The following is a 16507-nucleotide window of genomic DNA, read 5'->3' on the forward strand; positions in this document are numbered from 1 at the left end:
AGTTATTAGTATGTGATAGGCTTATAAGTATTATTGTAGGTTTTACCAAGTTTTATAAAGGTTAAACTAAAATCTAAAAATTTAGATTTCAAATTTTTCGACGAGTCAACCGTCTAGCTTATTTTTTATTATTTGGAAATGAAAATCCGATTTTGTGAAAATGAGTTAAGTCCAATATATAAATATAAATTTAATTGTTATTTTTGTTTTTCTATTTTCATCAATTCACGAAATTGATGCCCTTTTATTTTACAAATCAATAATTTTGGTATTTTTTTCAAATATTTAAACTAAAAAATAACTATTTCACATCTTTTAAATGACGCAACGTACAAATAACTATAAATATATTATATTAACTTTAAGTGAAATACGTAACATACGTGCATAGTAAAGAGATAGAAGGAGTTCGAACATAAAACGTCATAGTCATGGACGAGATTTTGTATTAAAAATAGAAGTGAAGCCGAAGCCGAAGCCGAAAAGGAGTGGTGATTGTTGTATTTGCAAATTGTAGGGCAAAAGAGGTCAAAGGTTGAATTATCGTAAAGGAGGAGTAGTAGTAGAAGTATCATTTGCCTTGAGAGTGAGATAGATAGCAGAAAAGTGTATCATAATGCGACCTTGTTTGTCTTCTTTTCACGTTTTTCTATTATTTTCAAATAATAATCGCACTTACTGGGTCCGTGCCTCGTCGGTTGTCACATCACCATTACTAATTCTATGGTTGAGTTGCATTATATTAATAATGCATACCCACACATATTACTTTCTACAACTCACAATGCTTAAAATTAATATTAATTACTTCTTCATACTGATAAAAATAAACTAATTAATCGAGTTAAAGTTTACCAGATATAAGATTGATATGTCAAAAAATTTAAAATTCAAATTTGATTTGTGATTTGTTATAGATTTTATTTTAGGTCTTATTAACACTATTATGAAATTTGATACATGATATGTAAGGTATTTTAAAATATACTTTATATTAACATAGTATTGAGAGAGATATCAGAGTATATTGACAAATAAATAAATTAATAAAAATTAAATATATTTTTGAAATTTAATACAATATTTTAAAGAATTTAATTGTATATAATATATATATATATATATTTAAATTTTATTTAGAAATTTAATTATATTTTATAATTATACATTGAAATATATTAAAGATTGATGTATATTAAAATGATTAAATTACTAAAAGGATAATAAAATTATAATTTAATATAAAGCTTAAAATTTAATATATAATAATAATTGTAATTTATAGATTTTCATAAGAAGGCCAGCTTGGAAGACTTAAATTTTTTTTTTTGTGGCATGTGTTTGTACCTTTTTTTGTGTGTAGCATCTGTTTGTACCTTTTTCTCTAATAAAAAAAAAAAAACGAATCTAATATGAATGTGACGTAGGTTACATCATATGTCTCGATTTGATTTATTTCCGTTCTTATTTATTTGGTTTCATAATAGACTATCAATCTAAAAATACTCGAATACATAATGATTGATTAAGATATTTTAAAACAAAAATTATTTTAAATAAGATGATAAATACTTTATAATTAATTTATAATGTTAGATATCATGTTTAAAATATTATATATAATATAATAATATCGATATTTGTGAATTGAAGTAGAACTTAAAAATATTTTTTATATAAAAAAAATTAAGTATAGACATTTAAATTCACTATCTACTACTTTATGTTAATAATAACAGTGAATAACAAATACAAAAATAATTTAATAAAATTATTAATTTCCTTTTTAATTATATATTTTATTAATTGATGTATAATGATAAAATATAGAATAATATTATTGCAACACAAAATTTAATCTAAAATAAAACATAAATATAATATCATGATATTTTATAAAAATAACAAAAAATGACATATTTAATATGATATTACATTTGTGTCCTCTAAATTTTACGTTTTTATAATTGTAAAATACATAACTGTTTGTGGGAGTGAGCGAGTAAATAATGTGTGACTCAAGATTTTTTATATTAATTTTTAGGTGACTTTATTATCTCCATCTTTTTACTAATTCAAGAGCCACAATTCTCTTTGAATCGCACGACTCGGGTGTAGCTACGTGGTCAATTTAAAGACCAGATCCCACAATACCTATGCGTGGCCCAACTGCTGCCAAAAATAAGGTTGTTTGCTAATATTTTATCTTCTTTGTTAAGGTATAAAAAATTAATAAATTTAGGATTGAGAACAATAATTTTTCAAATATTTGAAAGTTGAATACATCACATTCAAAGTAAAAATTTTAACATGTATTTTTATAACATTTGTTATCATTTATCTTAAAATAATGAATGTTTCGACTTGAGTATTAATTTATCGCTAAATATAAGATTCACATACTAAATTAAAAAAATTAAAAAAATTATTAATAATATTAAATTTATTGACTTTGATATTGTTTACAAGTTTATCATTCAAATGAGATAATCAATTAATATTTTTATCATAATATTTATTATGAATTGCAAAAAACAATGTAACATAAATATAGGTATATTGATAAAGAACTAAATTAGGTTTAATTGCATATTTTTTGTCTCGTATTTTATGATGCTCATGAAAATAGTCATATTTTTTTTTCAAATTGAACTGTTAGTCTCTCAATTATAGTTTTGGCAATCCAAAATTCAAAATTTTGGTTCTCAATATTGATGACATGACTTGTTTTTAAATGACACGACATTAAATATAGTGACATGACAAAATATAATTAGATTTATATTTATCCACTCTATCAAACACTAAAATGATATATTTAAAAAATAACAAAATTATTTTCATAAAAAAAAAAAATCAATTACAAAAACACAAAGTTTTATGAATTTACAATAATAAATAATTATTTTTGTAATTTATTTTTAATTTCTTAAAATAATTTTTGAGGTATTCTAAAAATAAATGCTATTTTTTTAATTAATTTATATTTTAATATTTGATGAGATAGATAAATATAAAATTACATGTCAACATGTTTCATATAATATGTAACTTAAAAACATGTCATGTCACTAGTTTTACCGTCAAAATTTTAAGTTAGGATCAAAATTGTAACAAACATAAAATTTAAGGGATTAAAAAGTTCGATACTGAAAAGGAGACTATTTTTATGAGATTGTTTAATATGGGAGATTATTTTTGCGAGCATGAAAAATAGAAGATAAAAAATACAAATAAACCAAATAATCAATGTAGTTTAAAATTTAAGAAATCTTTTAAAAGGGGACAAATAAAAATCATAACATGGTCTTATATTTAAGGGTATAGGTAATTAATAGGAGTAAAATATTTTTCTAGTTTTAGTTTTGAAAATGTAAATTAAGCCAGAAAATAATCCTTTGCGAAAATTTCAGCAAGATATTAATTAACTCAGAACAACTAATATTAATATTGTTGGGATTGAACTCTTGACATTCTTATCACTTTGTTCTTTAATTTGTTATTAGTTCCCATATGTACACTAAATGATATAATATGTACACTTGATTTGTTACTCACATCTCATTGGTGTTATTGGAGGGAGACAAATATAAATTCATATGTTTGTTCTCATTATGTTCTAAGATATTTTCTACCTTGGACAAATGCATCATCATCTCATCCTAAATTTTTATTAACAAAAAAATGACATGGTACAAGCAAAAGTTTTTAGCCTCACACGGTATTTTTGGTAATTACTTTTTAACAATTTTATTTTTTTGTTGTTGCAAAAGTTGTAAATGCAAGTTTTTTTATGACAGATTTAGTGTTTTGATGTATGTCAAATTTAGATTTATTTAGACAATTTTGTGTGTCATTGTTGATTATCCAATTCTCAATATCCACAAATATTCTATAATCATAGAAATCTTGCGAAAACATCATTTAGGAACATGTTGAAACATCATATAATGCCTTAAAAACTTTTTTAAGTGATTTTTAACTTCATAAATCAACTCATATGTTTGTAATTCGATATATAGAGGTTTTGAAATAATTCCATAATGTTTATGACATGTGAACGACTCACCAAATATGTAAATCGATTCTTTTGTGAATCACGACTCACGTTACTTTATATTTAAATTCGGAACATTCAAGAAACTTATGAATTGACTCACACGTGTGTAAATTGATTCACATGCACTACAAAATAATTTTTTGACAATTATAAATTAATTATTTCGATTATAATACATTGTACTTTCATTGATTAACTCGTGTTCTTTAAATAGTGATATGTTCTATCATTTTAAGGTTGAACAATTTAATTCATTCAAAATCATAATCAAAATTAAATATTTTTCTTATTCACATCTTGTATAATTAAGTTATTGAGAGAAAAACATCAAACATAAGTTCGCTCTTATGAAGATTATGTTACTCGATATACTCTTAGATATTAAATATTTATTTAACAAGGTCAAATTGATAGTTGGTAGCATATAAATTTCTATGATCAAAATATAGTTGTTTGGCTACCATTGTTCCATGAGATTATTTTTTTAATAATCACTTTTAAAAGTTTTCATCGCTTTGTTCTAGCTTTTAAAATAACATCAATTTGAAAATAGCTTCTCATACAAATAATTTTTTATTACTAATTATTATTTTTAATAAAAAAAATGTGATTTTCATTAGACTTAACAAAACTCAAAACAACTTATGATTTCTTTTTAAAAAATTATTTAATAAATTACGTCTAAACTATTGAACGTCAATTTTTTTACTCTTTGTAACAAAGGATTCTTATAAGAAACAAAAAAATTGAGAATCAAAATAAAGTATTTTCCTCATTCATCCTGTTTGATGGTTATGATACGATATGATATAAATTGATATGATATGATGATATACAACTAGATAAAAATAGAATATGATATAAACATAGTCTTATCATATGTTTGATGGATACATAATAATAAATAAAATAACATTATTTTGATATATCAAATATTTTGTACACATTTTATCATGATATGGTGAAATATGTATCATATTATGAAGAAGGCGAAAAAAGAATATATACCTATTTAAATTGTGTGAACAATTATATATTTATAAAAAATTAATTTTTAATATTTTTAAATTTTATAAATTAAAAAAAAAAGTTAAATAAGTATAAATAACCAATGGAATAATTGATATGTAAACAATATTGACACTATTAAACTCAGTACAACATTTTTTCCCTTTAATCTTTGAAGTAACAGGAAAAAAAGTAAGGTTGCCTTTGAATACTTTTTAACTAAACAAAAGTGAACATTGTAATAAAAAGACCTTTTTTCTAGATGATGTGACCTAAATGAAATAGAATGAATGATCACCAAAAATGCAAAACATTTGACCAAATAAAGAAGTACTACTATTGTTGGATGAGCAATATGTTAAAGCGAAGTAGCATGAATAGTGGAATGGGGCCATCATATTGCTTCCGACAAAAACTTATAGCAAAAAAGGAAATAATGCATATATTCCTACAAATCATGCTTCATTGTCTGGCAAAGATGAAAAAACCACTTGGAAAATGTTTGACCAATCTAAATCAATCTAGAATATGTGATATGATATCAACTGCATAACACTTGTTTTTGGCTTGATGAGGGTAGAAATTAGAATAGAAGCATCCATTTTTCTTGACTGTTCTTTCTAGTGATAAGAGAACTGCATTTAATGAAACTTGAATGTTCTAGATAGTGCAATAGATAATTGTGGAGAGAATTTCGAAATTTTGAGCTTGAAGACCGATTAATGAAGAGAAATAAGAACCATATAAAAATAATAGTTTAATACGTCACATCATCATTTTTAGATGGTTAGATGCCACTAAATATAAAAAATGAAGTAATTTAAAATTACATGATGAAATCTAACAAAATAATTTTACAGACATTAAAAATAAATTAGTTCTAATTTTCGAAAATCAAAAGCTCTATTTACCATATTTTAAATGGATGGATATCTATCCAGTCAATCTAATTACTTTCTTTTGACTATTTTAAAACATTAGCAATAATATTTGTTGTTATTCTTAAAATTATTATTATTTAATATTTTAAAAAAATATATTTTCTTTTGATAGAAATTATTTGTATTTTTAAATATTAGTTTTTATTAGTTTAATTAATAATAATAAATTTTATATATTTTATTTTTATTTTAAAATTAATACAAAATTTTATTTTACAACACTTATAGAAAAAGTTACAGGTTTTCATTTGAAAAAAAAAACCAATTTTGAACTAAAAAAATATTAGTAAAGAGAAAATAACAAAACTTCATATATTTTAAAATAATAATAATTAAAATTATTTTCATAAATCACTTATCTTTAAATTATAAAAAAATAATATTTTTTTTTAATTTATATAAAAAATTGTTTTCTTTTTAATTTAAAAAATAACATTTCTGTAAAATTGATAGTTTTTTAATTATTATTTATAAAAGAAATAAATAATCTCTATCTGAAATGAAATATAAACAAAAATGATAGTTGAAAAATTAATGTATCTGAACTATATATTTTAACTACCAATTATGTTGATATTTCATTCTAGAGAGAGTAATTATGAAATGTATCTATTGGATTTAATTCCCAAAATATATGTAAATTTATTGGATGGATTAAAACCGATCAATTAGCTAATTTTTAGTTTTGTGGATGAATTGACCGGATAAATGAGTGCATGCGTTGGATGGGTGATGACTTAATCGATGAAATTGCTACTCATACCTAAAAGCTATAAAAGATTCAATATGAATAGAATTAGATTAAGACTCGTGCATTGTCTGGGTAAACATATAATTTTTTAAAATATTCTATAATATTATGCATATAATTTGACAATAATTTAGGTAAGATCTCACAATGTTGTCGTTAGAAAAAATGTATCAGTTGATTGAAGCATGCATATGTTATTTATAAATTACAATTTTGGCGTATCGAAACAGGTTTCATATAATGCAAATAATGCTAAAAAAATATGTGTTTGAGATAACTTATTTTTTTCTAGTACCAAAATAATATACTATTTTGTAAAAAAAAAAACAATTTACTATTTAAAAAAGTTAAAAATATATTTTAGTATACAACTATATAACAAAAAAAAAATTCAATATTTTGAAAATATACAATTTTTCCTCGAAGTCCATGTCAACAATTGTATAATAAAAAGAAATAGAAAAGACATTTTAAAACAATATAAATTGAATCTAAAGAACTTTATACTTTAATAACGAATTGTTCGCTTAATTTTAAATTATATCACTCTATCAGATTTAAATATTAATTTTAGTTATCTAATAAGTGGTGTGAGATAGATTTGTATATTTTATATATCTCTCTGAAAATAGCTATTTCTCATCAAACAATTTTTTTTTTTTTCCGCAATGATACTATGCAATATTCAATTTGAAGAAATTAAATAACTGTAAAAATAAAAAATGTGAGATAGGTCTATCTCGCAGACATGAAGTATTTATTATTTTTCATTTGAGAAAATGTTAGAGATAAGTTAAATGTTACATTTAGTTGACTCAGTGTGTCTAAAAATGAGGTGAGAAAGATAATGTAATTGTCATTATAAAATACCGTATAACTTATTCATATTATCACTAAAATTAAAGTTAAAATTAAGAGGTATCTATTGGTGTTAGAAATACCTTTAGTTCTCATCATAAAAAACGGATGTATTTGGATCAAATGTCAACAACAACAATTAATCATAGGGACCCTAACAACTTCCACGAATAGTAATTATGTATTTATTGAAAAACCATTAAAAAGACTCTATATTAATTAAGAGTTAAAATTATAAGAATAACCGTTACCAATAAAGATAGAGATTGATGATCGATGAGTGTGAAATAACTAATATTTATTGTATTGAAATTTGTAACTTATGAGTTCCACAAAATATTAATTTCAAAAATAGTAATAGTAAAATATGTGTTAGAAGCAAAAACACGTGATAAAACAAATTACAAGTATAGAATAATAAGAAGGGTGTAATAGTACTTCTTGGATATGTCACATCAATTTTTTATTTAAAAGTGACAATATTTGAATGAAGTGACGATATTAAATAACGTATTCTCATAAGATGTGAGAGTCTATTTTAAGATATGATAATAGACGGAAAATATTTGTTTGAACACAATATTTAAAGACACCTACATAAAAATAAAAATAAAAAGTAATTAAATAATATGACTAAATTAGTTTTTAATTATTTTTATTTTATTTTTGTGTGTCCAAATATTTATAATTTGAATTGGTGCCCATTTAAAAGTTACTTAGATGTGTGTAAATTTATGATATGCAGATTATGTTGGTGGAGTGTATTTAGATGATGGTTCAGATGTGAAGAGTTCTGCCAATTATGCAGATTAACATAGGTAAAGTTGTGAACATGAAGCAAAGTGGCAACAGTTTAATGGAAATTGGAGGGCCTTGGTCTCTTCGAAGCGAAGGTAAAATGCTGCTAAAAAGTCTTTTTTATGTTGTTGTATCCCATATGATAAGTCCCACATCGAGGAGGTATAGTAGAAAGAGTAATACTGTCTATTATAAATATTATTGGATAAGTTATTGCAAAAATTAAAAAGGGTCAGTTGGCTAATTATGCCACGCTCACCCTTTGCTGGTGAGTGCTGTATGGCTATCAAGACATATGGCTGACATAATTTTTGTGAACTTATAGGGTTGGCTCGTTTAGCCGACCCTTCAAATTTTGTTAAATTTTGTCATTTCTTCAAAATTTGATGAAGTTTTTATTTTTTATTTATTTATGTAGGGTTTATAGTATTTTATCATCTAATTTTAATTTGATTTCATCTCGTTTATGTAAAAGTTAAACAAATATATAAAAAAAAATTAATTGAATAGAAACTAATTTTGATGGAACTTGGGAAAATTAAATAATATACTTTATATTCGAAGAAACTTCAAATGTGTTGATAGCCCACTCATATATTACAATTACTATCTATTATTTTATGTAAAAAGATATATTAATTTATTTAATTAATATTTAATTTTATCTTATGTAAAAAGATTTATTAATTTACTTAATATTTTTTAAATTTAATTATAATTTTAATTTTCTTAATTTTACCATTTCTCTAAATTAATTTTTATATTTTAAATTTTAAAATCTGACATTTTCAATATTTCAATTTTATTTTTAAACAAAAAAATGACGTTACTTTAAATAGCGTGATATATAATGTGATGTAGACAAATTAAAATCTTCTAAAAGTTTAACTTTTAACTTCATGAATAATTTATACCTTAGATGTTTTGAAAATCATATGCCATAATTTAAAATATGTAAAATCGTTATTTTTAATTTAAAAATTCGAGTGGAAGACCAAAATTATTAGATGATCAATTCTATGAAATGATAAAAATAAATAAACTAAAACTTCAATCAAATTAAACCTATTTTTTAATACATACGAAGGGACAGCTAAATGAGTCGCCGTGTGAATTTTTTTCACTAATTGAATAATTCCACAACTGTTGTGGACCAACCCTACATGAAGGCTAATGAACTTCAAGGACTAGGAGTAGAAGGACAATTAGAGAAACAAGTTGTTAATTTTCATAGGTCTTAAACTATGTAAATTAACAACTTGTTTCTTTAATTGTTCTTTTAGCTTCCTAGTCTTCCCTCTAGTCAATGGTCCTTCCACTCCTAGTTCTTGAAGCTCATCAGCCTTCATATAGGGTTGGTCCACATCAACAACTAATCTGTATTGATACATTAAAAATATAATTAACATCATAAAAAACTGTTTAAACTCCTGTGTTGTGACTTTATCAATCATTTGTGTTGTGACTTTAATCCATGAATTTAGTAGTAGTCTAATTCAAACTTGAAGATGTATCAGAGACCTTCAAGAATTCATGTAACACATAGCTTGAGCTTGAAGATAATAAGAGTCCTTGTATTTTCTGTTACTTCCAATGTGAACCCCATTGTGAATCCAGTCTTCCCTATTTATCCATGAATCCCTACCTAAATCAAGTACTCCAAGAATCTGCAAAGACATGTTACCTACTTTCAGAGTTTAAGAATTAAGAATTTTACTCATAAAACATTTAATAACCAACGAGAAGAAATTAATGAAGTGAGAAACATGATGGTCATATTTTACTCAACATACCGCCCCGCCTTTCCACGACACAAATGTTGGATTTGTCCTCGATTGTATAACCTAAGAACCGTGAAAAGAAACATATATCACATCAAAATAAGAAACAAGACATGATTAACAAGTATACTAGGTTCAAAGCATTTACTTTGACATAAGGAAATAGTGAAAAAAATTAAGAACAATAAACATTAAAATAGCTTCATTTGAACTCACCTCCACTGTATCAATTGCTTCATTTGGAGGAATAGCATGTAAAACTCTGTGATGTAAAGAGATAGAGGGACTCGTCTATCAGTTAAACTTGAACAAGCTAATTAGCAAAATCATGCAATATGCCAAACTCAATCGAATCGAAACAAACCTTTCTTCAACAGCGGCAACTAAACCATTAGTCAACGCCACTCCACCAACCTATTCCAGACAAAACGAGTCAGGTCATTTCAATCAACATGCAATATAATGAACTTAAAAATGCTGAGCTCAACGTGTAAAACTCACCAATTGAATGCTACAAAATAATTTTCTCTGAATGTCAATGCGACCTGTGAATACCGCACCAAACAAATAAACAAGGCTTAAAATCTATGCATCTAAAAATGAGGAATATGATATAAAAAAATTACCAGTTGAGAGAATGCAGTTGGTAATAGCATCTGCAAGGCCAATATTTTCTTCTTTTTTTGGCTTAGTTGAAAAAACTGGATAACTTTCCCACATGGGTAATCCTCCATTAACATTAGGATAGAAAGTATCCGACATATCAGGCCTTCGGGCAAAATCAATATGCCATGTGTCTTCTAGCATATCCTCATAGTCCTTAAACCTAGCAAGGGGAACCACTAGGGTTGTGTAAACGCAAAATAGTTTGTAAACATGCTCACAGAACAGCAAAAAAATTCATGAATGCACTAACCAAGTGCGTGGTGGAGGAGGATACACATCAGGAGCAAAAAGCGTTGGATAGAACAACCCCATAGGAGGAACCTATGCAACAGTATTTGTCATTGTCAAAGGATAGTATTATATAATGGCAAAATTTGAGGGCAAATGAAGAAAGAATTCTACAGAGAGTGACACTTACATTAAGAGCAGTAAGCCTTGTCCTGTGAGATCCAGGCGGCACTTTGTCCTCATATGAATGGACCACTCCAACAGCATCGAGTTGTCCCTCCTATAGACAGGATACTAGATTATTTAAATTGAATTCAAGTTTGCAAGCAAGTTAAATATAGAGTATCACTAATCGACTGTGATTTGATGCATTTTTTTCAAAGTCATCAGACAATGTTTAATATTTCAATATGTTATGGGTTATTTTTTAATCAAAAGTATAATTTTTTCTAAAAAAAACTAAGTGCCGCAAATGTGTGCGCAAGTGCAATTAAGAGATAACGAAGCCGAGAGAGAAATGAATGGATAAAAAGAGATAACAGCTTTTTGGCAGTTAAAACTATTGGAGTCAATGTTGTAAATCTCTAAACTAGTATAATAAGCTTCATGTATAATAAAGAAGTAACATGGCAAAATGAGTTAAAGTCGTAGAACTCACTCTGATTTCACAATATGACTCTTTCAGTTGATTCAACATTAACAGATCTATAGGCTTTGTCAACATATCTGTTCGAATTTGTGGCCAAGTCTGGTGATGCCTTTGCATCCAGAGAAGGCTTCTTGATATATCCTGAAAATATAAAGTTATTATTTGGAAATGACATAAAATACTGCTGTACTGCTGCACAAATTTGGAAAACAGAAGATAATTACATAATTGCAAGAACTATAGGTGTATCAAACATAAACATGTTATATGTATTCGTATATTTCCAAGTTCAAAACTCTTTCAAAACACCAGTAACACGTGCAATACGAAACTATATTTTGTACCTCACCGCCAAAAGTTAAAGTCTTTGCAGTTGAAGGTAGAGCACCTCCATCCTGAACAGCAAAAAAAGCAGTTACTTACCAAAAACTTAGCCAGCTTTTATTTTTCAATTTATCAGAACTATCATCAAGCATGGAGAGAATCCAGTTAATTTCAGGCACAAGCTAATAATCAAAGGTGGTGAACTTATGTAGACAGTAAATCTAAATTTACTTATAAACTAAGATGGAAAAACTATATTCAGAATAATAATAAAACCGGGATGCAAAGTCATAGTAAGTAGAAACCGTTTCACTATAAAAGTTGTTTTACTGAAGTGGCAAAGTAAATCCAATTACTATCATCCCGGTCTGCCATGGTGCCACCATGGCAGCTTTCTAACAACTTTGCAATAATCAACTCTACTAAAAGCTAAGTTGTTGGGTGAAAACGTATACAGTTTTACATCTCTTCGCACATTAAAAAACATCCCTTCATGCATGAGCCATTTAGTCTAGGAGTGGAGACAATGTTTGTCTTTGCCTCCTGCTGAAATTCAATTTTATTAGAAGATTGTGACAGCAAGAATTGAAACTTCTAACTAATTGGTTAAAGAGTCTCCAACCTACCGCCATGTCAGTAGCAACTATTTCAGTGGTTTAAGCTATTATGTGAAATCATATGGGTGATTTTACATCTCTAACAGAAATGAGTAATACAAGATGTTTCACAAAACAATAACAATAACAATAACAATAACAATAACAATAAAATGACACAGAAGTTTCAATTACCTCTATGCATATAAGTGATGTAACCTGAGCACCAATATTCACTACACATGCTGTTGATAAACCATTTCCAAAAACTGCAGCAAGACCTTCCTGATCAAACAATTCCATACGAAATCGTTAGAAACTAAAGGAGAAATCCCAAAAATTAGTTCCCTTCTGCGTACAAAAAGCTCATTTAATAGTGTTCTCAAAGTCTGAACCCAGTCCTCGAGAACCAAGCTTGTTGATAATACCCATGTTTGTCTATAGTCATTGTCTCACTAATTAAGGGAGTTTGGTTTCTTCAAAGTGAAGGTAAAATGCTGCCAAAAAGTCTGTTTTTTATGCTGTTGTACCCCATATGAGAATTCCCACATCGAGAAGGTATAGCAGAAAGAGTAATAATGTCTATTATAAATATTGTTGGAGAGCTAGCTGGAGAAATAAAAAGGGTCAGCTATAATGTCTATTCTGACATAATTTTTGTGAACTTATAGGGTAGGCTAGTTTAGTTGACCATTCCAATTTAGTTAAAAAATTTCAAGCAATTTTAAAATTTATTAGTCTGAAGAAACTTCATATGAATTGATACTCCCAGTCTCCTATATTGCAATTAATATATATTATTTTACATTCTGTAAACAATCTATTAATATACTTAATATTTTTAAATAAATATGGAGGGCCAGCTAAATGAAAATTTGAAATTTCACAACTAATCTTTCTAGTTTCAAAGGTGATTTTGATGTACATAAAAATATAAAAAAACTGTTTAAACTCATTTATGTAGACTTTATAATGAAGCAGAAATGATAAATGGTCATACCTGGTGCACCACTGCTGAGCCAAAGCAGAGTTCTCGCAGTACTAGAGATAGTATTTCCTTTATTTCTGCTTGTGGCATGGACTAAACATAAATTGACTATACCAAGAATGTGGAATAAAAATTCGAAGGAAACTGCACATGAAAAATAAATGTGACATTGTCCTTAACAGAATGAAGTTCTAAATACCGCGATTATCAAATGTTTCTGGCATCACAAGAATAGCAGAGTACATATTTCTTTCATTGCGCGGAATATGCAGTTTCTCTATTAAAATCCAGTCCCAAATAGCACGCAGATCCTCACGCACCTGCAAAATAGCCAAGCAGTAGTGATGTAGAATGAAATCAAGAAATAATCTTAGACAATTATTTTTCATTACTCAATAATAGTATGTATCGAACATCTCTAAGATAGAAACATTTCACTAAAACAAGCCCAATTCTAAATAATAAAAATAAAGACATAGTTTAATCAGGGAATCTATATCCAACGACTCTGGCAGCTAAACCATAAATTCCCAAATTATTGACAACAAATCCCTATCTCACTGATGCAAACCGTAATTCCCAGCTCATAATTACATCATACATTGGTATAGTTTACTAATACATATCATCACCCATTGTTTCATTATTCTCCATTACGAAGGAAACTTATTGTCGACTTATGAAATGGCGAAGTAACAAATGAATTCAACAAACAACAGGAAATAACCTCACAAGACACAACAAGTCTTTACATAATACAAAACATATAACTTGTTTTATTGAAGCTTACTATCGTTTGAGTTAGAGTATATATGTTAGTTGCTATGTTGTATACCTATATGTCGTTAGAGTATATATGTTAGTTGCTATGTTGTATACCTATATGTCGATCTCTGTACTCATGCAAATTACATTGTATGCGCATGCAGCGTCTGTATGCACATGCTTTAGTTAGTAAACAACGGTAAGATAGTTACTCAAAGTTTGTTACAAATGTAAACAACTCTGCGTACTATATAAGAATGAGTCTCATTACTCGGCAAGCAATTCAACAATACAGATTAACAGTTTTTGATCAAATCATAATTTCCCTTTAAACTCTCTTGACTTTAACCCTAGGACCATTTCTTTCAATGTCTTTCATGGAAAGTCAAAGCATGTAATTTCAAAGTTTTATATGAACTCAGAAACTTGAGGTAAAACATCTACCATAATTTGCAGGAATTAGTGGTATCTTTTATGTAAAAAAATTGGAATTATTGTTATGCAGTATCCAAAATTAGTAATAATAATTAGTTAAAGTACAACTATTTGTTTTCATAGTACATCTGATGCAATGCAAAAGCTATCTTATCAGGCACAATACAGAATTCCTGTGATACATATTATCTTCTTTTCTCTTTACTGACCAATTAACTAGTATATAGATTATATTTTGGTTTGCAAGTGAAAAGTACCTGTTGCATAGGATAATGTTGTGAAATATTCAAGTGTCCTCTGCGGATTGGACGACATAAACAATAAGGTTCGGTAGGCGCTATTCTTAATGCTTCCTCACCACAAATGAATTTTCTGAGTTTTCTATTGCTCACACCAATTTCCTTCAAATCTATACCTTCTTTTGGGTCCAAAGACTCACTAGTCTCATCTTTATTCGAAATCTCTACAAATGGCAATTTATAGATATAACATATGCTAATTGATATGAAAGTAACAGCATTTAAAATCGAAGCACGAAGTAAATTTCATGTATTCTTATGCCTTATGCGAGTTTGTGATGCTAGTAATGTGTCAAAATGAACAAGAAAGTTAAAATATTCAGTTTGTTCACACAAAAAATAAGTTGAACTCAGATTAAGCTTAAGAAAGAATCACCAGAATCCCCTTAAAATTAATGTTTAATATATATTCTTTTTTGCAATCCCCAATAGCAAAGATGATCTAGAGAACTTGGTGCAATACAGCTATTTCTGCAGTTTCTTTATGAGCCACATTAGAAGTATGCAGAGGTGGATCTGGCAAGAGACTGAACTTATGACGGCAGCAAAAGAAAAAAGTGAACATCAAAAGAATACTAAAATGTAATGAGTTTCTGCAAGCCTTCAGCAACTTGTCAGACCAATTTCTAACTTCAAGATAGGTATACTAAAATAATGATTCATGATAGAATGTTAAAATCAAAGATGCTTAGATACAAACTTCTGTGAGAACTTTTTATCTGCCCAGAATTCCTAAGTTCCTGATTGCTAGTTGACATAAACATACTCAATGCCACATATGGAACTGAAGAACGCATAAAAGTGCTCAGTAATATGCAAAAAATACCATTTCCTCTTACCTAATGCTGACTGTGAAGATGAACCAGTGACTTCCTCGTAGACATTAGTCCAACTGAAGGGCAAATCTTTCCTGATAATATGTGGATTGTATCCATCAACACGTCCCATCTGTGCATTTAGTACAATGGAATTTATTAACAATGGAATTCATATAAGACTAAAATAGAACTGTTAGAATCTATTTGTCGTGAATAGAGGCGCTAACGGAATAGTGGAGTTGGAATGGCCCATGGTGTGCTACTAAACATGGGCTATCCACCTTTTTTCAGCAGCAGCCACAAATAGCGGCTGCTAAATGGTTAGGGCTTGTAATGCCCTTTTTTAGTTTTTACCCTCTGATATATTCAATGCACATCACAACAAACATATACCAACCGGTTTTGTTTCCAACATGTAAGCTAATTGAAATTACAAAATGTGTTTATGAAGTAGTCCAAACATTACAAAGTATCACAAGAAACAAGAAATAAACATGAAATTAAACAAAACTGAGGAATTCACTTAAAGTGTAACTGAATAA

The 16507-nt window shown here is 27.3% G+C and overlaps 1 protein-coding gene and 1 non-coding gene across 2 annotated transcripts in view; one reads left to right on the forward strand and one right to left on the reverse strand.

Moving 5' to 3' along the window:
• Positions 1-8640: 8640 nt before the first annotated feature.
• LOC113786427 (U11 spliceosomal RNA) lies at positions 8641-8767 on the forward strand. Its single transcript, XR_003472711.1, has one exon. It is a non-coding gene; the product is annotated as a U11 spliceosomal RNA (small nuclear RNA).
• A 664-nt stretch (positions 8768-9431) lies between these two features.
• Positions 9432-16507, reverse strand: part of LOC101513906 (actin-related protein 9) — a 7992-nt gene continuing 916 nt past the window's right edge. The window contains exons 6-20 of the mRNA XM_073368076.1: positions 15987-16134; positions 15106-15311; positions 13848-13968; positions 13661-13725; positions 12856-12945; positions 12085-12135; positions 11750-11881; positions 11282-11371; positions 11114-11184; positions 10824-11023; positions 10699-10742; positions 10562-10611; positions 10414-10459; positions 10210-10260; positions 9432-10083 (exon numbers count right to left, since the gene is read on the reverse strand). Coding sequence (XP_073224177.1) covers positions 9940-10083; positions 10210-10260; positions 10414-10459; positions 10562-10611; positions 10699-10742; positions 10824-11023; positions 11114-11184; positions 11282-11371; positions 11750-11881; positions 12085-12135; positions 12856-12945; positions 13661-13725; positions 13848-13968; positions 15106-15311; positions 15987-16134 — 1509 coding nt within the window. The 3' untranslated portion in view covers positions 9432-9939. The remainder of the gene's footprint in view (positions 10084-10209; positions 10261-10413; positions 10460-10561; positions 10612-10698; positions 10743-10823; positions 11024-11113; positions 11185-11281; positions 11372-11749; positions 11882-12084; positions 12136-12855; positions 12946-13660; positions 13726-13847; positions 13969-15105; positions 15312-15986; positions 16135-16507) is intronic.

This window comes from Cicer arietinum, chromosome 4, assembly GCF_000331145.2.
Source record: "Cicer arietinum cultivar CDC Frontier isolate Library 1 chromosome 4, Cicar.CDCFrontier_v2.0, whole genome shotgun sequence".
NCBI classification, from domain to species: domain Eukaryota; kingdom Viridiplantae; phylum Streptophyta; class Magnoliopsida; order Fabales; family Fabaceae; genus Cicer; species Cicer arietinum.